This window comes from Zootoca vivipara, chromosome 17 (genome assembly GCF_963506605.1).
Source record: "Zootoca vivipara chromosome 17, rZooViv1.1, whole genome shotgun sequence".
NCBI lineage: Eukaryota > Metazoa > Chordata > Lepidosauria > Squamata > Lacertidae > Zootoca > Zootoca vivipara.
This window is the reverse complement of record NC_083292.1, coordinates 26,692,320-26,714,054: the sequence shown is the minus strand read 5'-3', so window position 1 is coordinate 26,714,054 and position 21,735 is coordinate 26,692,320. Positions and strand designations below refer to the sequence as shown.

General features: G+C 48.6%; 1 protein-coding gene across 6 annotated transcripts; it reads right to left on the bottom strand.

The window, feature by feature from the left end:
- Nucleotides 1–864: 864 nt before the first annotated feature.
- Nucleotides 865–14,710, bottom strand: TMEM79 (transmembrane protein 79). 6 transcript variants are annotated; one of them, XM_060269349.1, is made up of 5 exons: nt 14,466–14,710; nt 14,064–14,181; nt 6,681–7,647; nt 3,819–4,032; nt 865–2,238 (listed from the first exon to the last, which is right to left on the bottom strand). In XM_060269349.1, exons 3-5 carry the CDS (start codon nt 7,438–7,440, stop codon nt 2,022–2,024), a joined length of 1,191 nt encoding a protein of 396 aa, XP_060125332.1. In that variant the 5' UTR covers nt 7,441–7,647; nt 14,064–14,181; nt 14,466–14,710; the 3' UTR covers nt 865–2,021. The 6 variants fall into 6 exon arrangements, with proteins under 6 accessions (XP_060125332.1, XP_060125333.1, XP_034954650.1 ...); XM_060269350.1 differs by having other exon boundaries at nt 14,565–14,710; XM_035098759.2 differs by lacking the exon at nt 14,064–14,181.
- Nucleotides 14,711–21,735: the final 7,025 nt, after the last annotated feature.

Here is a 21,735-nt window from a genome sequence, read left to right as displayed (position 1 = left end):
AGACCAAGTGTTCCGCAAACAAATGGGCCTCCTTTAAAGGCCTTCACATTCTGAGATGGAGGTATGGAGCAGCTGTATCTTGAGAGCACACAGTCCATACACCATCAGCAAGCAGCCTTGGAAGGATCTCGGAAGCCTCTGCAGAGGTGTTGCCACTTGGTGGAGGAAGCCTTCTTTCTTATGATAGTGTGCAAGAGAAGCTTCCTAGGAAGAGAGGACACTCCTGGCTGCCACTGGATGCGGCATCTCAGAAATCCAAGACATAGGAAGAGCCCTCCTAGATCAGGCTAACAGCCCAACTAGTCCAGCATCCAGTTCTGACAGTGGCCAACCCGGTGCCCCCAATGGGACCTTAGTACCCTCTCCTGTAGCCTCCAGCAACTGGTACCTTGAGGGCAATTGAAGAGGCAATGAAGTCTCTGTTGACCCAAGGAGCATCCCAGACCCTGAGATTTCAGGACTCAACCCTGAGACCAAGGGGTGGCTCCTGTCATGGGAGAAGCCCCTGGTGGTTCTTCCTCTGCATTTCCTCCTATCAACTGAGTCCTGGAGACAGAAGTTAATTGGGAGAGAGGAGGCAGGAGTAAAGGTTGGAGAGGCCCTTTCCCAATACAGTGGATGCTCGGCTTGCAAACATGATCTGTGTGGGAGGCACATTCGCAACCCGCGTCTGTGCACACGCAGGTCGCGATTCGGCACTTCTGGGCATGCGCAAAGCGCCGAAACCCAGAAGTAACCAGTTCCGGAACTTCCGGGTTCAGCGCGGTGCGCAACCCAAAAATGCACAACCCAAAGCGTCTGTAACCCGAGGTATGATTGCAGTTTGTGCAATAACTGACAGACAGGGTAACTGGAAGAAGGGAGAGGGCAGACCACCACCCCAGAGAGTCTGTGCAATAATTTGCAGCCAGGTCCTGCCAGGCTGAAGCTTGCTATCTGCATACACATTCCTGGTTTTTTATGCTTTTTATTACCAGTAATTGCATTCTTGCTCACTTGGAGATCCAACCCTTCCCTCTGCCACTCAGCTTTGGACTGGGATACTGATCTCTCTGACTAAGCAAACATCACAGCCCAGATTTTTGTTGGCTGGAAAGCATGCCTCATATCCAGGTTTTCCTATTAATCTAGGTGCACGTTGGGCCATGTGACAAGGAATCAATGAATTCAAATGACAAGAAAGGAAACATGAAACATCAGGAACAACTTTCTGGTGGCAAGAGCTATTCAGCGGCTTAACGGACTTCCTCAGAAGGTGGCAAACTCTCTTTCCCTGGAAGCTTTTAGGAAGAAGTCGGATGGGCATCTGCCAGGGGTTCTGTAGCTGTGGTTCCTGCATTGCAGGGGGTTGGACTAGATGACCCTTGGGACACCTTTCAAAGCTACAATTACCGGTTACCGGTATATGGTTCTATGTAGTGTCCATTTTCCGCACAGCCTGGCCCTACCACAACCATTTCTGGGTAACTCTGATTTCCTCCTATTTCCAGGAGATGATGATCTACAAACAGTGCTTTTTTTCTTTAAAAAATATTCAGGAGTACTCTCATTTTGACTCAAGAAAATCACCATTTTATAGTTCAAATCGGGGGAAATAAATACAGTAAATGGACAAAAGTACAAAGATTCACAAAATGTTTAGGGGTATGCGTACCCCTGCCATCCCCCCAGGAAAAAAAGCACGGCCTACAAACGTCCCTGGCTTCAGACTTCTCACACAATAAGGCTACCTGCACTTCAGATTTCAACTTTGCAGCTGGTCTAGAATAAACATGAATACTATAGGATATGATTTGGCCCCCGTTTTGAGGACAAAGTGGGCTCCAAGTAATGGGAAAGAGGGCTCCTTGCCCTACGGGTGTACCAAACATTAGGACTATAGCAGGGGACCCGTCAGGTAGTGAGACCTGAGTGCCATCATGTAAAATGTCCATAGGAGCAAGGCCAGAGTTCAAGGCAAGGCACAGCCATCCAAGAGAGGGGGCCTGGGCTGAGGCCTCTCCCCTCCCCTCCTGCCCTCTTCACCCCCAGAACCGAGGCTTGGGGGCTGCCAGGCGCTGCTCCTTCTCCTGGGAGGACTTGCCACTGCTGTCGGCCACCGCAAACATGTTCTCTGGATCCATGATGAACATGCTGTAGAGGTTGAACAACAGCATGGTGAAGAGGGGCAGGAACGTCAGGCCGAATCCAAAACCACGGAAGGAGCGGCCCATGGCGTAGGCTAGCCAGTAGAGGAGCCTGGAGGAAATTGGGGGGGGGGAGGAGAGAAAGCAAGCAAGAAGAGGGTCAAAAGATGGCCGTGATTGTTATGTTTTCAGTGGTCTGTGTTTTGCCTGAGCTTGAGTTTTGCACTAAGGATTCTGAGCCCCTGTGTTCTGATTCGATACATGATATCCAATCACAGAACACTTCAGGATTTGGGCCTCTGCCACTGGCCCTTAAACTCTGAGTTATGATTCGCAGTTTGGAAGTTTGGACAGCCAATCACGTTGGGGGTGGGAGTGGCCAGGGCCTTCAGAAATGTATATAAGCAGCAGTCGCTTTGCCCCTGTTGTTCAGTTCTGTTAGTTCAGTGAAGGTTCTTGCTGTTATCACTGTGTCTTGCCTCGTGGGAACCCAACTACAGTTCAGTGATGCTAGATGCTGTCACTACCGGTACCTTGAAGATGAGAAATGGAGATTTAACTGGCTTTTGTGGGACAGTGCAGCAGGGGAGGGGGTAGCCCCAGTGGTATAGTGATTAGTGCGCTGGACTAGGGCCCAGGAGACCAGGGTTCAAATCCCCACTCAGCCACGAAGTTCACTGGGTGATGTTGGGCCGGTCACTACCTCTCAACCTAACCTACCTCACAGAGGTGTTGTGAGTATAAAATGGGGAGGAGGAGAAGTCTGTAGGCCATCTTGAGCCCCTTGGAGGAGAAAGGTGGCATATAAATAATCAACTGCCGGTCTCCCCGGGAATATTAGACTACATGTCTAACATTCAGCCTCACCTCTAATGAGCTAGATTAAACTGGCTGGTCACCTGCTGGTGCCCCCCCACCCCGCCGCCCCAGGTTTTCCCCTCCTGCCAAACAGAGCAGGAAGTTGGGGGCATAAAATCCTTAAGACCGAGACAGACCCTTCTAGGTCAGTTCTGCCTGCAGGGCCGGCAAACGGAGACAGCCTGAGTGCCCCCCTGGGCTGGCAGCTGCCACCATCTGCCCAGTGAGGCTCTCTCCTTGTCCTGCTCGAGGATCTTCCTTCAGAGCAAGGCATTCTGCATAGAGGGGCCCTGAAAGTGTATTTTCTGTATCATTTAATAATGGGAAGGTGGGGGGGTAGGTATTCTAGGCTGCATTAGCCCCCGAAGCAGAGCAGCACAGGTGCTTTCATAAGATCATAGTTAGCACAGTATTGCCTACACTGGCTGGCAGCAGTGGCTCTCCAGAGTTTCAGGTGGGTTTCTCTCCCAGCCTTACCTGGAGACTGAACCTGGGACCTTCTCCATGAGAAGCAGGTGCTCCATCACTGAGACACAACCCAGAGACTGCTTTCATAGCCTACCTGCCCAGACTGTCTTGCTCAGGGAGAGAAATAGGGCCCTCCTAGCATTTATCGGCACCTTTAACAAACCACAGCTCCCAGGATTCTTGGCGGGAAGAAGCCATGACTGTTTAAAGTGGTACCCATGCGTTTTAAAAATGGATGTTGTGGACCTGGCCATGGCTGGTGCATTAGGAGCCTCCAGGCGAGGAGGCCCAGCTGGGCCTGCTGTTAAACTTGTGCCTGTGCCGCCGCCGCTAACCATTCGCTGCGTTTCTGCTTCTCTCTCTTACCGTGAAATGGCAAAGAGGGCTGTCAGCAGAGGGATGAGCTTGAGGCCTTCCTGGGGCAGGTAAGTGGAGAGGACGGAGATGTTGAAGAAGTACAGGATGAAGAGCTGGACCGACTGGGAGACGTAGTGGCGGTGGATCTCCACCTCCCGGCGCAGCTCGCCAAAGGGCTGCAGGGACGAGAAGCAGATCCGCGAGACCCCATACACGATCATACCTGCAGGATGGGAAGAGAGAGAGAGAGCGCACTCACACACCTGAACATGAAGATGCAGCGGACTTCAAAGGATGCCAGGACGCTGCATCCCAGGACATCTGCCTCCGAGCTGGGTTCAAGGCCCTCATGTTAATTTTCAAAGAAAAAACCACCTAAACCCTTTTATTCCAGCTCGATCACCAATATGATCTGCAGGAACGTCTTTGGCTATTTCCCAAGCTGGCAAGGCTCATTTGACAACTGCTATAAACCAAACCTATAGTTTAGCACAGGCATCCCCAAACTGCAGCCCTCCAGATGTTTTGGCCGACAACTCCCATGATCCCTAGCTAGCAGGACCAGTGGTCGGGGAAGATGGGAATTGTAGTCCAAAACATCTGGAGGGCCGAAGTTTGGGGATGCCTGGTTTAGCAGTTCCCTAACTTTCTCAGGGACCTGCCACCTTGGTTCCATAGACCTGGTTCCAAGGGCCACATTCACATCATCCGTTGAAAGCAGTATATGACACTGCTTTAAACAGTTGTGGCTTCCCCAAAAAGAGTTCTGGGGACTGTAGTTCATTAAAGGTGCTGAGAATAGTTAGGACACTCTCTATTCCCTTCACACTGTTAACCAGAGTGGTTTAAACTGCCAATCCCACTTCCCAGGGAACTCTGGGAATTGTAGCCATGTTGGCAACTGTTTTGAGAAGGCTATTGGGGCAAGTGATTTGGTTAAAACTGGGAGGGGGCAAGAGGAGGCATTTGTAAGAAGTCCCTCTTTTAGTGTGACAGCACCTACACTATGGAACTCCCTGCCTACTGACATCAGACATATACAGGAGAAGCAAGACCTCTCTAGGGACCAGGGCAGAGAAGAGGTGGGTTAATAATAATAATAATAATAATAATAATAATAATAATAATTTATTTATTTATTTATTTATTTATTTATACTCCGCCCATCTGGCTGGGTTTCCCCAGCCACTCTGGGCAGCTTCCAACAGAAATATTAGAATACACTAATTTCTTAAAGATTAAAAGCTTCCCTAAACAGGGCTGCCTTCAGATGTCCTCTAAAAGTCTGGTAGTTATTTTTCTTTTTGACATCTGGTGGGAGGGCGTTCCACAGGGTGGGTGCCACTACCGAGAAGGCCCTCTGCCTAGTTCCCTGTAACTTGGCTTCTCGCAGTGAGGGAACCGCCAGAAGGCCCTCGGCACTGGACCTCAGTGTCTGGGCAGAGCGATGGAGGTGGAGACGCTCCTTCAGGTATACTGGACCGAGGCCGTTTGGGGCTTTAAAGGTCAGCACCAACACTTTGACCAATCAGCGCTGTGCAACATTAGGTTCTACTGGAAATGGAACAACTGGTTTTCCTCCAATCTCAGTCCTGGGCAGGGAATCCTAGATCCATTTGCAACATGGTGTAAATGCCCTTTGGAATTACAGTTTCTGAAATTTAAATAGCATCCTCATTCAGCATAGCATCATGTACAGTGGACGCTCGGGTTGCGAGCGTGATCCGTGCGGGAGGCACATTTGCAACCTGCAGCGTTCGCAACCCACAGCGCTGCATCTGCGCATGCATGGGTCGTGATTCGGCGTTTCTGTGCATGCGCAAAGCACGATTTAGCACTTCTGCACATGTGCGAGCACCAAAACCCGTTCTGGGACTTTCAGGTTCGGCGCGGTGCGCAACCCGAAAGCACACAACCTGAAGCAGCCGTAACCCGAGGTATGACTGTACAGAGTAAAGCGAGAACAGGTCCCAGCTTGATCTGCCAGAAAAAGCAAGTCCGTTTACACACCCTCAGAATATCAACACGGAAATCAAACAATAAAAAGCCCTGAAGAATATTACCGGTCGGGGTTGGGCATTGCCTGAGAAGCGCTTTTGTTCCCCTATTGCACAAATGCAAATTCTGAGATCTGGCACTAGAGTGTATATATAATTTACTGCTCTCTCTGCTTTTATGAGCAAGTTTATAGTTCCTATGACCAGCAAAAATCTCAGGCCAGAGAGGGAGAGCAAGAACAGTTGTCAGTATTGGTGGGGAAAGTTCTCAGCGCTAGCAGAAGATGTTATGCAAAGTGTGGAAATAGATTAAAGTGTGCTAGATTTGCATAACTGATTCAAGTCAGCAGCTGGTACATTTGGGATGCTGAGCAGGGGCAAGAATGGGGGGAATGACTGCAGGGGTCAAATGAACAGCAGGACGGGGGTCAAAAGAGGCCCTCTCTATCCAGCCCTCAGGTCACACCTCCTCACACCAGGCAAACCCCCTCCTTGGTCCTATTTTGCACCCTAGAATTACAGAATCATAGGGTTGGTACCCCATTTAGTCCACCCTCCTGCAATGCCTGCCTTGAGTACTTTTGTCCTTGAATTCCAACTATGCCTTTCGCTTGCCCAGTTGGAATATAGAGGGGTTTGTGCAACTATGTGTAAAAACTAGCCTACTATATACAAAGGTGCAATTCGCACTTGTGGTTCTGCCATCTTTTACCTCTGGCACTTGCCCCACCCCTAGGCAAGTGGCCCTTGACCAGATTCCTAAAAAGGGAATGTGGCCCTCAGGCCGAAAAGGCTTCCCAAAGGCTTTTTGGCTGGACCCGGCAGGGAGGAAATGCTTTCTCCTCTGGAGCAAAACCCACAGCCAGACACTCACCTACGATGATCGGGAAGGTGGCAAAGACGCCACACCGCATGGTGTAGACCAGGCGGGAGCTCATGGTGGGCAAGAAGGGCGCGTCAAAGGGCAAGAAGACATATGCCCCGTAGATCAGGCAGGGGAAGACGACGGCGGCTCCAATCATGGAAGCCACCGCTTTGAGGTTGGCTGAGCTGCAGGTGCCATTTTGAAGGCAAGGCCACCTCTCGGCGCAGGTCTTGCCCGGCTTTCCCTCGTAGCTGGGCGAGTCGTCAAAATGGGCTGAGTAGCCGCGGGAGATGAAGTTCTGCTTCTCGAGGGCAGCGTTCTCCCTCTCACAGCGGATAATCTCGTCCTCTTCATCGTACACTGGGTACCATTCCTTTTTCTCGCTTACTGGCGTACGTTCGATGCAGTAGGGGTCGATGGGGATGAAGACTTGGGCCGCCACCGCAGGCATACAGTTGTCATCCTCTTTCTCCTCCTCCTCCTCCTCCTTTTCCTCTGCCACTTGGGTAGCGGGAACTCCAGGGAAGGCCTCATTGTCCATACCAGGCCCCATAATAGCCTCTTCCCTGCTCCCCTCAGGACTTGGTCTTGAGCCTGTCTCCAATGTTTCCAGTGTTGGCGTCTCACAAGACGTATCATGATGGGCTTGATCCCACGGCAGGGTCGCCTCAGAATTCTGCTCTGGGGTGTAACTTGTCACTTCCTGGTTCTCAGGCGGGTCCTTTCCCAAAACTACCATCACCACCTCCTCCAAAGGGACAGCCGCCATTTTGGGATCTCCAGGAAGATCTCCAGGAAATTTCAGCTTCTTCTCAAGGGGACAGTTGCATCAAGAGGGCTTCTCAAGCTAGAGCGCCATAACCGCAATTTATCCCTGGTCCTGATGACTCCCTGCAATTTAGATCTGGAAAGTAGAGGTGCAATCTGTTTCTGGACAAGTCTATAGCTAGGCTCGCCTCATCATCTTCGTCTGGCTCTACAAAGGGGTGGAAAAGCATACATGACTCAATTTAAAGGCAGCCATTATAGGACTGTTCTATAAAACCAGGCCTCCCAACTCAAGCAAATATCAACAGTGGAAAAAGGTCATAAAAATGTAAGAAAAGCCTGCTGGATCAGGCCAAAGGGGGGCTAACCAGTCCCGCATCCTGTTATCACAGTGGCCAAGCAGATGATTGTCTTCAGAAGCATTACTGCCTCTGACTGTGGAGGTAGAGCTGGCATCCCCAAACTGCGGCCCTCCAGATGTTTTGGCCTACAACTCCCATGATCCCTAGCTAACAGGACCAGTGGTTGGGGAAGATGGGAATTGTAGTCCAAAACATCTGGAGGGCCGAAGTTTGGTGATTCCTGAGGTAGAGCATAGCCTCCTCCTTCTCTATGAATTTGTCTAATCCTCTTTTTTAAAAGCCATCTAGGTTAGTGGCCATTACTGCCTCCTGCGGGAGGGCGTTCCATACGTTACCTACGTGCTGTGTGAAGGACTTCCTTTTATCTTGTCCTGAATCTTCCAATCTTCAGCTTCATTGGAAGTCAACAAGTCGTAGCTTCAAGAGGGAGAAAAACTTATCTCTACCCACTTTCCCAATGCCAAGCATAATTTTATAAACCTATCACGTCGCCTCTTTCTCGACTTTTCTCTAAGCTAAAAAAACCCCAAACACTGCAACCTTTCTTCACTACGGTTACCCTTTTGTGAACCTTAAACCCTGGCACAGTCTTGACTCACGAGAATCAATAAGGGCTCTCATGAGCGCCTATGACGGAACTGTAACCCTGGGTTAATATTTAGAAGAGAAATGACCAGCCTCGATCCTGAAACAGAAGCCAGACTTGTGAGCCGGATGCCTGGGCTCCTAAATCCAGATCAAGCAGGACTAGGTAGGCTCTGGTTACTCAGCGATGATGAACTGGGTTGCCACCTAGCCAGAAACCAGGACCTGGCCCAACCAGAATGCTACCTTCCTGGCCTGTTGTAAGAAGACTTGGGAGGATTATAAAGCCAGGAGGAAAAAGGATCCACACCCCACAACTCTACCCATTTCCCCTAGATACTCTCACGCTTCCAGCTACAACCCAGGACACCAATGTGGTGTCACATCCCTCCAAATTACTCATCGTGGTGTCTTGGGTGAAGCATTTGGCTTAACACTGTCTGCAACTGAGCTGGGTCCCTCGTATTAATTTTAATAGTGCTGTTTTTACCACCTGTGTTTTAATAGATTTCTTTGTGAGTTCCATAGTTTAACTGTGTGCTGCGAGAGAAGTTCTTTCTTTTATCTGCCCCGAATCTTCCAACATTCAGCTTTGTTGAATGTCCACAACTTCTATTATGAGAGAGGGAGAAAAAACTCTCCCCTAATCACTTTTATCCACCCCAAGCGTAATGCTATAAAACGTCGATCACGTACTCTAGTAGTACTTAAAAAAAAAGAATTCATGAGCTCAGATTTCTTTAAATCTGTTTGTCTTTCGTTAGTGGATTTCAGAGTTCTAGATCCCGCTGGCCAAGGATCTTTCCACCCCTACTGTAAAATATCATCTGCACATTGGGCTTCCCTAACCTGGCGCTCTTCAGGTGCCTCATGCTACAACTCCCACCAGTCATGCTTGTTGGGGTTGATGGAACTTAGAGTCCAAAACACTGGGAGGGCTCCAGGATGGCGAAGGCTGATAAAACCTCAAAACATATATATATATGAAGTAATAACAAATAACAAAGTGAGACCAACATTTGGACTTTTCTGTACAGTTCTGGTTGCCTCACCTCAAAAAGGATATTGTAGAGTTGGAAAAGGTTTAGAAGAGGACCACCAAAATGATCAAGGGGATCCCCTATAAGGAAACGTGGCAGCGTTTGGGATTTCTTAGAGAAAACGTGAGTAAGACGTGAAATAGAAGTTTATAAAATTATCCGAGGCACGGAGAAAGTTCTTCCTCTTTTCTCACAACGCTAGAACTTGTGGGCTTCCAATGAAGCTGAATGTTGAAAGGTTCAGGTCAGAGAAAAGAAAGTTCAGTGTTAAACTCGCTCCCACAGGAAGGCAGCGATTGCCACTTGCTTGGGTAGCTTTAAAAGATTAGACAAATTTATGGAGTAGAGGGCGGTCGATGGCTGCTAGTCACAATGGCTATGCTCTGCCTCCGCAGCAGAGATAATATTAATAATAATTTTATTATCTATACCCCGCCCATCTGGCTGGGTTTCCCCATCTACTCTTCTGAATACCAGTTGCTGGAAACCACAGGTGGGGTCAGTGCTTGAATCCTGCTTGCTGGTTTCCCACCGGGAATTGTTTGGTCATTGTTAGAGCAGGATGCTGGACTAGATGGGCCACTGGCCTGACCCAGCAGGCTCAATCTTATGCAATGGGGCTCTAAGGAGAGGCTGCCTTTGAGGGGCAGTGCCCTGAGCTATGAATGCACCAGTGCAGGCCCTGTGGAAAGGTACTGGTGCCTGTTTGGGGCTATTTCGCACACACCTGTGTTGGCCTTGGAGATATGGAGACAGGCTGGACAGCCTCAGCCAGTTGGATGCCCTCAATGATGAAACAGTTTGACCGAGTCAGCTATGGGTCAATGCAGCCTGCAGTCCTAAAAAATATATTAGCCGCTCTTGCCTTGGCTCCCTTAACTGAAAGGAAGCTGCTTGTTGGTTTGTTTTAAAAAAAGCAAAAGCTGGAATTGTAGAATTGAATTTTATAGTTCCATGAAACACCTGCTGTCTTGTTCAAAATCACCTTCCAGTCTGCTGTTAAAAAATAAAATGAAGGCAGCTTACTTTTAGCTGAAACAGGCAAGCCTAGGGTGACTAATCTTGTTGGGGCCACCGGCCACAATGACCGACGGCTGACCCTCACGCAGGGGAGAGATGCGCGTCAAAGTGGGCATGGCAATAAGTCAGCGTTCAAAGGCTGCGTCCCAAAAGGGTACATGTGAAAGGGGTCAGTAATTGTACAAGGCAGAAAACTGTGCCATGTTTTTATTTTTGCATATGATTGAAGGCCCTAGCTCGAGATGTCAGTGGAGACTGAACCAGGAATTTTTTGCATGCCAAGCGGGCACTCTGCCACTGGGCCATTATGGGTCATAGGTAAGGCAAGAGTAATGAGGGATGACATCAACTGAGCTCCTGGAAAAAAAGGAGCAGGAAGGTAGACAAGGTGGAAATCCCAGAATAGTTCATGCAAATGGTCCCTTCCAACTCTATAATTCTACAACTCTATGAAACAGTCTGTTCTTTTAGGTGGTTTCCTGGGCAGCTGCCTCCAAGCCATGAGCTGTTGATCAGGAATGACCGGCTCCTTCTCTCACCACCAATATGCAAAATTTCAGGATTATTATTATTATTATTATTATTTGTGGCACAGTGTGGAAGCCATGCTCTCTATGTGAGGCTTCCTTCGCGCTGCAGTTCGTGCATAATTTTGCAGCACAATTGCTGACACGAGGCAGGCCTTCTAAGCATATAACATCGCTGCTCAGAAATCCACACTGGTTACCAATTTGCTACCAGGCTAAGGACAAGGTGTTACTATTAGCACATAAAACCCTCAGCAACTCAGGACCGGTTTACCCAAGAGATTGTCTTACCCCCTATGTGCCCACCTGCTTAGATTGGTGGAAATGGCAATACTACAGGTGCCACGTAATACCCATTCCACATTTGTAAGGACTCAGTCTGTTAGTTTGGCAGGACCTGCACTTTGGAACTCCCTGCCTGTTCAAGCAGGTGCCTTCACTATACTCTTTTCAGCACCTGCCAGAAATATTTTTGTTTAGACAAGCCAACCCAGATGCTTAGAAGGTTGAGGGAATTTTAACCTTCCGGTTAAGATGGCGACCAGTCAGGCAGCTAGACCCAGAGCCCCACAGTTTACACGATTCATTTCAGTTTTAATTGGATCTATGCAGTCTTAAAGGGACGCGGGTGGTGCTGTGGGTTAAACCACTGAGCCTCTTGGGCTTGCCGATCAGAAGGTCAGCGAATCCCCGCGACGGGGTGAGCTCCCGTTGCTTGGTCCCTGCTCCTGCCAACCTAGCAGTTCGAAAGCATGAAGTGCAAGTAGATAAATAGGTACCACTCTGGTGGGAAGGTAAATGGCGTTTCCGTGTGCTGCTCTGGTTAGCCAGAAGCGGCTTAGTCATGCTGGCCACATGACCTGGAAGCTGTACGCCGGCTCCCTTGGCCAATAACGCGAGATGAACGCCACAACCCCAGAGTCGGTCACGACCATATCTTAGGGGCTACTACAGAGAAGGCCCTGTCCCTAGGCCACCACCTCCTGAACATTTGAGAGTGGAATTACCAAGAGGTAGTCTTAACACCCAAGAGAGTCTGTGGGGAAGGAGGCAACCTTAAAGGCATTTGAGGTCTGTTGTTTAGGGCTTTACGGTAAATACTAACATGAGCACCTTGTATTGAGCCCAGAAACAAATTGGCAGTCAGTGCTGCTCTTTTAAAACAGGAATCACATGGGATATAAATGGAACCTCTGCCAGTAATCTGGCTGGACCAACTGAAGTCTCCAAGTCGTCTTCAAGGGCATCCCCATGCAGAGTTGCACTTTAGAACTACAAGTCCCAGCATCCCATGCTGGCTAGGGCTGATGGGAGTTGTAGTCCAAAACATCTGGAGGACGCCAGGTTGGTAAAGAATGACAAAGGTTAAACCTCGGGGTCCCTTCCAACTGTATAATTCCATGCAACTGATATAAAAGAATTAAAACATCCAAATATTACATCAGAAAAGTATATATATACACAGGTGAACCGGGCATTCTCATGACACACTTGGGAAATAATATATACCGGTAAATGGCAAATATATAGGTAGGATCAGTTACAATAGGAGGCTTGCAAAGTTAACAACCTTCTATCAACCTTGGAGAGAGTTAGTGACCCGATATCTAAATAACGAAAATCTGGAGTGTTTGGATAAAGTTCAGGCTCACACACCTCTCCAAAAGGAAAAGGGAACAGGTGGTGTTCTAGGCTCTTCTAGTGAGGAATTAATGAAATAAATGACGGGAGGCGAGTCATAACATTTATCTGTGGTAACATCACCTCTGACTACAATGCAATGTTGTGTTGGTTTGTCTACAAGCACAATCTTCAATCGGCAGAACTGGCACCATCACAATTGCCACATAATACCCATTCTGTCTTTGTAAGAACTTGATATTCTAGTGTGGCAGCACTTAAACTCTGGAACTCCCTGCCTATTGATATCAAGCAGCCGCCTTTTTCGGCACCTACTACAAACATTTTTGTTTAGACAAGCCTGCCTAGATAGAATCATAGAACTGGAAGGACGTTTCGAAAGCTGATGCGAGCTTTAATCTGTTTTTTTATTTATTCCTATTTTTACTTTTTGAAAACCTTAAATTATCAGGACTCAAGTCTTCTTATTTACAATTTTATTGCCTTCTCTTTTTTTGTAAAACGCTTTGCGTGTTTGCTTGTCTGTTTACAATCAAGAAGTGTATGAAATTTTATGAAATAAATAAAAAAGAAACATTCCGAAGCCTATACCACTTTTGCATAGTTAACATACAGCCCTAGTCTGTTGCAAATTCTAAATGCGCCCAGAGGCCCCAAAAAGTTGGCAACCCCTCATTTAAAAACCAACAATTAAAAGCAGCAATCCTGTTTTGAGGTCATATCTATATATATATAATAATGGTTCATAAAACATGTACATGAATGTACAGAAACATGTCTGAAGCAGCACAGGAAAACAGGCCTGACTGACACAATTTTGACTCTCTCTGACCAGGTGTTCCTCTGCAAGGAAGAAGTGGGGTGGGGGGGAACCTTCTCATTGTCTCAGGAATTAAAGTGATAATCCCTGGCATCCTGATACCTGAGTGCCAGACAAAAGGGTGTGATTAACTTGGCTGGGAAACAGGGAAATGTAAATATCTCTCAATTTTGTTGATTAGGTTTTGGGGGCAGGGGGCAGGGTCCAGACTGCTCAGATTACTGCCACCAGACCTCCCCGTTCATGATGTACCTATGATGAATCTAGGGAGGGGGGGTCTTGGGCTACACCCCTTCTGTGACATATGGATGATGCTTCTGGGGGGTGGGCTGAAACCAATTTCAAATTTCTTTTTAAGGGCAAGACATCTTTGTTTGGGGTTCCTTCCTTGTTCTCCTGTGTGAGAGGAAGGACCCTGTTGCAACAGCGAAAATAAAGGCTTTGCTTCTCAAACTTCTCTGGTTGGCCTCTGTTATATTCTCCAACCGATGGAGAACCCAATAAGGGAATAAAGGCAGATTTTTGCCTATATCAGTTCCCTTTCCAAAGAAAAAGTCCACAAGATTGCTTCGTAATGCTGCCGATTTTTATCTACTTATATGGGAGACCCATTCCGCATCACCATTTACCTCTTCTGAGTAAGGATCACAGAACTGTGTCTGGAATTTCCCTCGAGTAGAATTCCCTGTGCAATTCAGATGTGCAAAAAGTTTTCTTCCTTTCTTATCTGGTTTTCTTTGTGTATCACTAACACACACACACACACACACACACACACACACACACACACGTTTTATTTTAAAACTTTGGAGTCCAAAGCCTGTGGCCTTTATTACACTGACCATTTTCAAGGAAATGACAGTTTCCCACTACCCTATCCCACACAAACCGACATGATGGTGTGGAGGGGGGGGGAGAGAGATCACAACCGAAACACAATGGAAAATATTGTTTAGAAGAGGGGAAGAACCCAAGTTGGCTCCTATTTCTGAAGAGGAAAAGGTATAGAACCAAATTAAAACAGGACTTACCCAAATGGAGGAAGGCATGGCTCCCACAATAGCGTCCTCACTTTCTGCTCCCTCCAAATCCCCTTTTCCCCCAGCCTTCACGTTCCCCTTTTTTTTTACCTGGGGAAAGAAAACTGAGCTTGTTCCAAACACCAGGAAGCAGATCCAGTTTAGGAACGGTTGTTCTCTATAGCGACTATCATTCTCTGGAAATGCTCAGTTTACCCTCTGTTTCGCTTGGACTTTCAAACCTGTTTAACCAGCCCAGGTGGAGCTGGGATTAAAGGGCCAGGGGGGTGGCTTCCCTGGCCCCACCCTCCAAGCTTCTGAGTTTTGAAACACACGCACTTCCCTCCTGGAAAGTGTGGATGGAGTCGGCTAAGTCCCGCAAATTCTGATCTCTCTCTTTTAAACACACACACCAACTTTATCAGTATTAGCCATTTATTCAGGGGTCACTGTCAGCAAACTTTTTCAGCAGGGGGCCAGTCCACTGTCCCTCAGCCCTTGTGGGGGGCTGGGCTATATTTTGAAAAATAAATAAAAATGAACGAATTCTGCCCCACAAATAACCCAGAGATGTATTTTAAATGAAAGCACACATTCTACTCGTAAAAACACACTGATTCCTGGACCACTCGGAGGCTGGATTTAGAACTAAGGCAATTGGGCCGGATCCGCCCCGCCCCCCAGCCTTAGTTTGCCTACTCATGCATTTATTCATTGCATTTCTTTCTCTCCAAGGGGACAGGTGTGCTTCTCCCCCTCCTTTTTCAATCCCCACAAAAACCCTGTGAGGTGGATTCAGGTCGGTAGCCATGTTCGACGTAGTCGAAATAAATTAAGAAATTGTCCAGTAGCACCTTAAAGGTAAAGGTAAAGGGACCCCTGTGTTGTGTATTGAGTCAAAGGATTTTATATCTGTATTGTTGTTGTCTGTATTTGCATTAGGATAAAGTAACTGCCTTTTGGTCCCAGAGGGTACAGCTACTATTGGTTCATTTAAGCTGCTGTATTTGGATCCTCTGTCTTATTGGTTTCCTCCAAAAGGCAGCACTGTGATTGCGTGATATTGTTCCCTCCAAAATGTATCCCTTCCTAGCTAGTCCCCTGTCCCTATAAATGTAGCTTTCCTCTCCTCAGTCTTCAGTCTTGTTCACTTTAATAAAGAGCTGTTACTTGAGAACTGTCTCCAGCATGTTTTGTCAAGAGAGCTGAAATCACAAACCCCACGTCACAACAACTGGCGACGAAGGTGGGATCTGGAATGCTGAGGAGCGGTTAAACACAACCCTGCCTCAGAGTCCGGATTGCAGCTGAGAACAAGACTCACTGGCCAGCTGAGAAGACGACCCTGCCCGCTAGGACAATGGAGAGTCCAAGGGTATTGGAGCCCTTCCAGCCATCAGAGCCCCACACCTGGGAAGACTACGTCGAACGCTTCGAGTTCTTCGCAGTGGCTCAAGGGATCACCGATGCCAGCAAAAGAAGGGCCACATTCCTGAGCTACTGTGGGCCCGAGACCTTCAAGCTAGCCAAGGCATTACTTGCTCCAGCGAAGCTGAGTGAGACATCTCTCCAAGATATTCTTGCCTGCCTAACAAGCCACTTGGCGCCTACTGAGACCAAGATGGCCCGGCGGATGGAGTTCCATAAGAGGCAGCAGCATGCTGGGGAGTCTGTATCCGCATTTCTGGCTGAACTCCGGAAGCTCGCTCAGCACTGCGGCTTCCAAAATCTGGAAGAGACTCTCCTGGATCGGTTTATTGGTGGTCTGAGCAGCAAGAAAGCCAGAAGACGCATCATGGCTAAAGAAGAGGTTACCCTTGCTTCAGCCTTGAAGGAGGCCACCGCCACGGAGAATTATGAAAGAGAGGAGCTTGATGCCAGTCGCAAGGCCACTAAGCCACAGATAGAAGTTGCGCATGCCATGGACGAGCTAGAGGCTACTCCAAGCCAGAGCCCAGTCCGTGGGGTTGAGTCGGTGCGTCAGGCCTGCACAGTGCACAGAGATCGCCGAGGCAGTTGCCCAGGTTGTGGCGGAAACCATGAAAGGAAGAGTTGTCGTTTCAGGGATGCTATCTGCCGGACGTGCGGAAAGACGGGTCACATTGCCAGGGTCTGTAGATCGGCGGCGTCGGGAGCGACAGGAGCACCTAGACTGGAGCATCGCAGACCGCCCACAGCAACTCGTTTTCTAAAGGACTGCCACTACGTAACGGAGATCAATGGGAGGGCCGTGCAGTTTCCAGCGCAAGGCAAGGCACACGTCAAGGTGAAGATTGAGGGTCAGCAGTGCGACATGGAGGTGGACTCCGGATCTGCATTCACCATCGTGTCAGACCAGACCGCGAAGACATTCTTCCCCAGGGGTAAGTTGCCCCCTCTGGAGCCCTTTCCGGCAACCTTGCAGTCGTACTCGGCAGGCCGCATCCATGTTATGGGAATGTGTGCCGTGAGAGTACAGTTCCGGGACAAACAGGCTGTACTCAAACTGGTGATTGCGAAGGGCAGTCGCCCCAGTCTCCTGGGCACTGACTGGTTCCCTGCCCTGGGACTGAGTATCTCAGGGCTTAATTCAATCCAAACCTGCCCTGAGATGAGCGAGGTATTATGCAAGGAATTTGCTGGTCTCTTTAATGGAAAACTGGGTTGTTATAAAGGGCCCCCAGTTGACTTCGAGTTGGACCCCGGGGTGGCTCCAATCCGACTCAAACCAAGGCGAGTGCCATTTGCACTGCAACCCAAGATCGAGGCAGAGCTGGATAAATTGGTCAAGCAGGGAGTTCTCTCACCCGTGGACTCTGCTAAGTGGGAGACTCCAATCGTCACGCCCCTTAAAGCAAATGGGGAAGTCAGGATATGTGCAGATTACAAATGTACTATCAATAAGGCACTCAGGGGAAACTCATACCCCATTCCAGTTGTATCACATCTGTTGGCTAAACTGGCTGGGGGCAAGGTGTTCACCAAAATTGACCTGGCACAAGCTTACCAACAGCTGCCAGTAACCCCACAATCAGCGGAAGCACAGACTATTGTCACACATAAAGGGGCGTTCAGAGTTAACAGATTACAGTTCGGAGTTTGTGTGGCCCCAGGGATTTTTCAAGGGCTCATGGAACGCCTGTTAAGAGGTCTGCCGGGGGTCTTGCCATTTTTTGATGACGTTTTGATTGCTGGAAAAGACCCACAGGAACTGTTTGCGCGTGTCCGTGCAGTGTTGCTCAAGTTCAAGGAGGTGGGGTTGCAACTGAAAAAGGAAAAATGCAGTTTTGGGGTGCCAACGGTGGATTTCTTGGGGTTTAAAATTGATGCATCAGGCATCCACCCCACAGATGCTAAGATTAAGGCCATCATCGAGGCACCACGACCACAGAACAAGACGGAGTTGCAGTCATTCCTGGGACTTATTAACTTTTATCATTCGTTCTTACCCCAGAAAGCTTCGGTAGCTGAACCATTACATAGACTATTGCAGAAAAAGAATGTGTGGCGATGGGGGCGGGAGCAGCAGAAGGCTTTTGACTCCTTGCGAGGAATGCTGAGTAGCAGGAGCGTCCTTGCTCATTATGATGAGTCAAAGCCGCTGGTCCTGGCATGTGATGCCTCTCAATACGGTCTGGGGGCTGTGCTGAGTCATAGGGAACCGGATGGGTCGGAAAAGCCCATCTCTTTCTATTCCCGTACGTTGTCGCCCACGGAGTGCAACTATGCTCAAATTGATAAAGAGGCACTGGCTATTGTGTCCGGAATCAAAAGGTTCTATGATTATTTGTACGGTCGCCAATTCTCCATTGAAACGGACCACAAACCACTGTTAGGGTTGTTCAACCCAAACAAACAAACGCCACAAATTCTCTCCCCCAGAATGTTGCGTTGGTCAATATTCCTGAATGGGTTCCAGTACACCTTGACCCATGTGCCGGGGAAACAATTGTGCCATGCTGATGCGCTGAGTCGCTTGCCCCTTCCTGGCGGGAGCAATGAGGATCCTGCTCCGGCGGAGCACATTATGATGCTAGAAACACTTCCGGGGGCTCCTGTAACAGCTACGGATATAGCTGAGAAAACGAGGAAAGATGCTGTTCTCTCCCGTGTGCTCACTTGGGTGGGGAGGGGGTGGCCAGGTGGTCCGCATGAAGAAAAATTCAGGCCTTATGCGACAAGGCAGCACGAATTGTCCATGCATAAGGGTTGTCTCCTATGGGGAGATAGGGTGATCATCCCAGCACCACTGAGAAACAGGGTTCTTGAGACGCTTCACATGGGACACCCGGGAATGGTCAGGATGAAGTCGCTAGCCCGATGTTATGTGTGGTGGCCTGGAATGGACCAGAACATAGAACAATGGGTACGAACATGCAAGGCATGCCAAGAGGTGCGGCCAGAAGTGGCCAGAGCACCAGTCCACTGGTGGGAGCAGTCCAGGACTCCCTGGAGCCGGCTGCACATAGATTTTGCGGGGCCATTCCAAGGGAAGGTCTTTTTGGTTATCGTTGATGCATATTCCAAATGGTTAGAAGTGGCGATGGTCCCTAGCATGGCATCAGCTGCCGTAATCAAGGTGTTGAGGCAGCTGTTTGCTACCCACGGGTTACCTGAGACCATTGTATCAGATAATGGGGCAGCTTTTGTATCCCAAGAATTCAGGGCATTCTTGGCTGATAACTTCATAAGAGGGGTCACATCCGCGCCCTTTCACCCATCCTCCAATGGGCAGGCTGAGCGCATGGTAAGAACAGCCAAAGAATCCATTGCGCGCTTAATGGAGGGTAACTGGTCGGCTCGCATTGCGCGAATGTTATTTTTGCAGCATGCGACGCCGTGTACTGCGACGGGCAAGTCGCCAGCCGAGCTGCTCTTAGGTAGAAGACTGGTAACGGTGCTGGATTATGTCCACCCAGATAAAATGCCAAACCGTAATTCAAGAGCAACCCCCCAGGCTGAGACTGACACAACAAGGTATCTCGCCCCTGAAGATCTGGTCTGGGTGAGGAACTATTCACGAGGTCCGCGGTGGGTGGCTGGTGTGATCACCCGGGCTAGTGGACCTGTGTCCTATTATGTGACCTTGGAAAATGGGCAAGTTTGGAAGAGACATATAGATCAGCTGAGGCGCCGGGCGCTCAGCAGGGAGGAGTCAGATAATTCATCCCTGGCTAATGACGCACAGCTGCGAGACCAGAGTGAAAATGGTCCAGAGGTGCAGTCACCAGGGGCTTCAGCAAATGAACCAGGGTCTGCTAGTCCTCATGATGACGAGGTACAGGTCGGGGACCCTGAGATGTCTGGGACTCCCTCTGTTCCTGATGAAACCCCTATAGCAGCCCCTCCACCACAGGTAACACCCAATCCAGAACCTGCAACACCTGTTGTCAGGAGATCAGGTAGAAGTTGTAGGACCCCACAGTACCTGAGGGATTACGTCTGCTGTGCTCACTAGGGGGGGAGGGGTGTTGTGTATTGAGTCAAAGGATTTTATATCTGTATTGTTGTTGTCTGTATTTGCATTAGGATAAAGTAACTGCCTTTTGGTCCCAGAGGGTACAGCTACTATTGGTTCATTTAAGCTGCTGTATTTGGATCCTCTGTCTTATTGGTTTCCTCCAAAAGGCAGCACTGTGATTGCGTGATATTGTTCCCTCCAAAATGTATCCCTTCCTAGCTAGTCCCCTGTCCCTATAAATGTAGCTTTCCTCTCCTCAGTCTTCAGTCTTGTTCACTTTAATAAAGAGCTGTTACTAGAGAACTGTCTCCAGCATGTTTTGTCAAGAGAGCTGAAATCACAAACCCCACGTCACAACACCCTGACCATTAGGTCCAGTCGTGACCGACTCTGGGGTTGCGCGCTCATCTCGCATTATTGGCCGAGGGAGCTGGCATACAGCTTCCAGGTTATGTGGCCAGCATGACAAAGTCGCTTCTGGTGAACCAGAGCAGCATACGGAAACGGCGTTTACCTTCCCGCTGTAGCGGTACCTATTTATCTACTTGCACTTTGACGTGCTTTTGAACTGCTAGGTTGGCAGGAGCTGGGACTGAGCAACGGGAGCTCACCCCGTCACAGGGATTCGAACCGCTGACCTTCAGTGGTTTAACCCACAGCGCCACCTGGGTCCCCTAGTAGCACCTTAGAGACCAACTAAGTTTGTTCTGGGTATATAATAAGCTTTCGTGTGCATGCACACTTCTTCAGATACCTGTGAGGTAGGTTAGGCTGAGAGGCAGTGACTATGAGCTCAAGGTAACCCAGGCAGCTTCATGGCAGCCGTACCAGGATTTGAACCCTCTTCTCTCCCATGTCCTAGTTTGACATTCAAACCACTACACCATACGGGCTCAGCCCCAGTCTGAATCATTGCTATGTGTCCGGAATTTCCCGGACATACACACAGTAGGAAGCAGTGTCTGGATGGAAATGGGGGAGGGAGGGACAGGGGTGCCTGGGAAATCTGAATGTATGGCAAGCCGTGTTGGCAGTGCCGTTTATGCCAACACTTTTTGGAAATATGACAACCCTATTTTATGTGACTTCTTTGTTTTATATTTCACACTAACAACTCTTACTGTTTTGCTTTCAGGTAGCAACGCAGAGCAACTAAGAAGTTCCGTTTCTGAGTATGAGTGGGGTGTAGTTGAAAAGGAAAATTTCAACATGCACAAAAAAGTATATACTGTATTTCCAACAAAAGAGACACAAATCTTTGATTCCTGAGTATGCTAAAGCTATCCAAAATTGGAAGCGCTGGGGAAGGGAGCAGTATTATTATTTTTAATCACAAGTTTCGATGGGCATTTAGTTTCCTTCATACCTGGGGATGGCTGACCAAGTTGTGGGTGGACTCTGATGGACATTTTGCTGCCGCCCAGTCACACTTCACAGTTCAAGTGACCGTGAAGGGAAACCAGAACAGTTTGGGGGAGAGAAGTTTGGCTTTCACATTCCAGACACTTTATGTTCTTTCTCTCCCACCTGTCTGCTTGCTTCTTTGTCCCCAAAATACCTTCTGAACCTGTGCATTTGCAAATACTCATCACAAAAACAATGCAATTGGTTTCGCCTCTTATGTGCTCTTCAAGTGTTAAATGTCCTTCAACTTCCCACCATTTGAGAATGTTTTTGTTTTTAAATTGGTATCGTTTCTAGAGCTGAGTTAAGTCTGAGCATGACCGCTGTTGAGCAGAGTGTGTTCTGCTATCATGTCAATATTTGTTTTTCCCAGTTGTATACAGGAGCCTGAGCTGGACAAGAGTTTGAACAGCAGGTTTCAAACTGTTTGGTCAACAA

What these genes read in the sequence shown, in the direction of transcription:
- TMEM79 (XM_060269349.1), bottom strand. Translation starts at nt 7,440, where the DNA reads ATGGCGGCTGTCCCTTTGGAGGAGGTGGTGATGGTAGTTTTGGGAAAG. An exon ending in CACCTTCCCGATCATCGTAG is followed by an intron (nt 4,033 to 6,680) that starts GTGAGTGTCTGG and finishes CCCATCCTGCAG; the next exon opens with GTATGATCGTGTATGGGGTC. An exon ending in GCCCTCTTTGCCATTTCACG is followed by an intron (nt 2,239 to 3,818) that starts GTAAGAGAGAGA and finishes AATTTCCTCCAG; the next exon opens with GCTCCTCTACTGGCTAGCCT.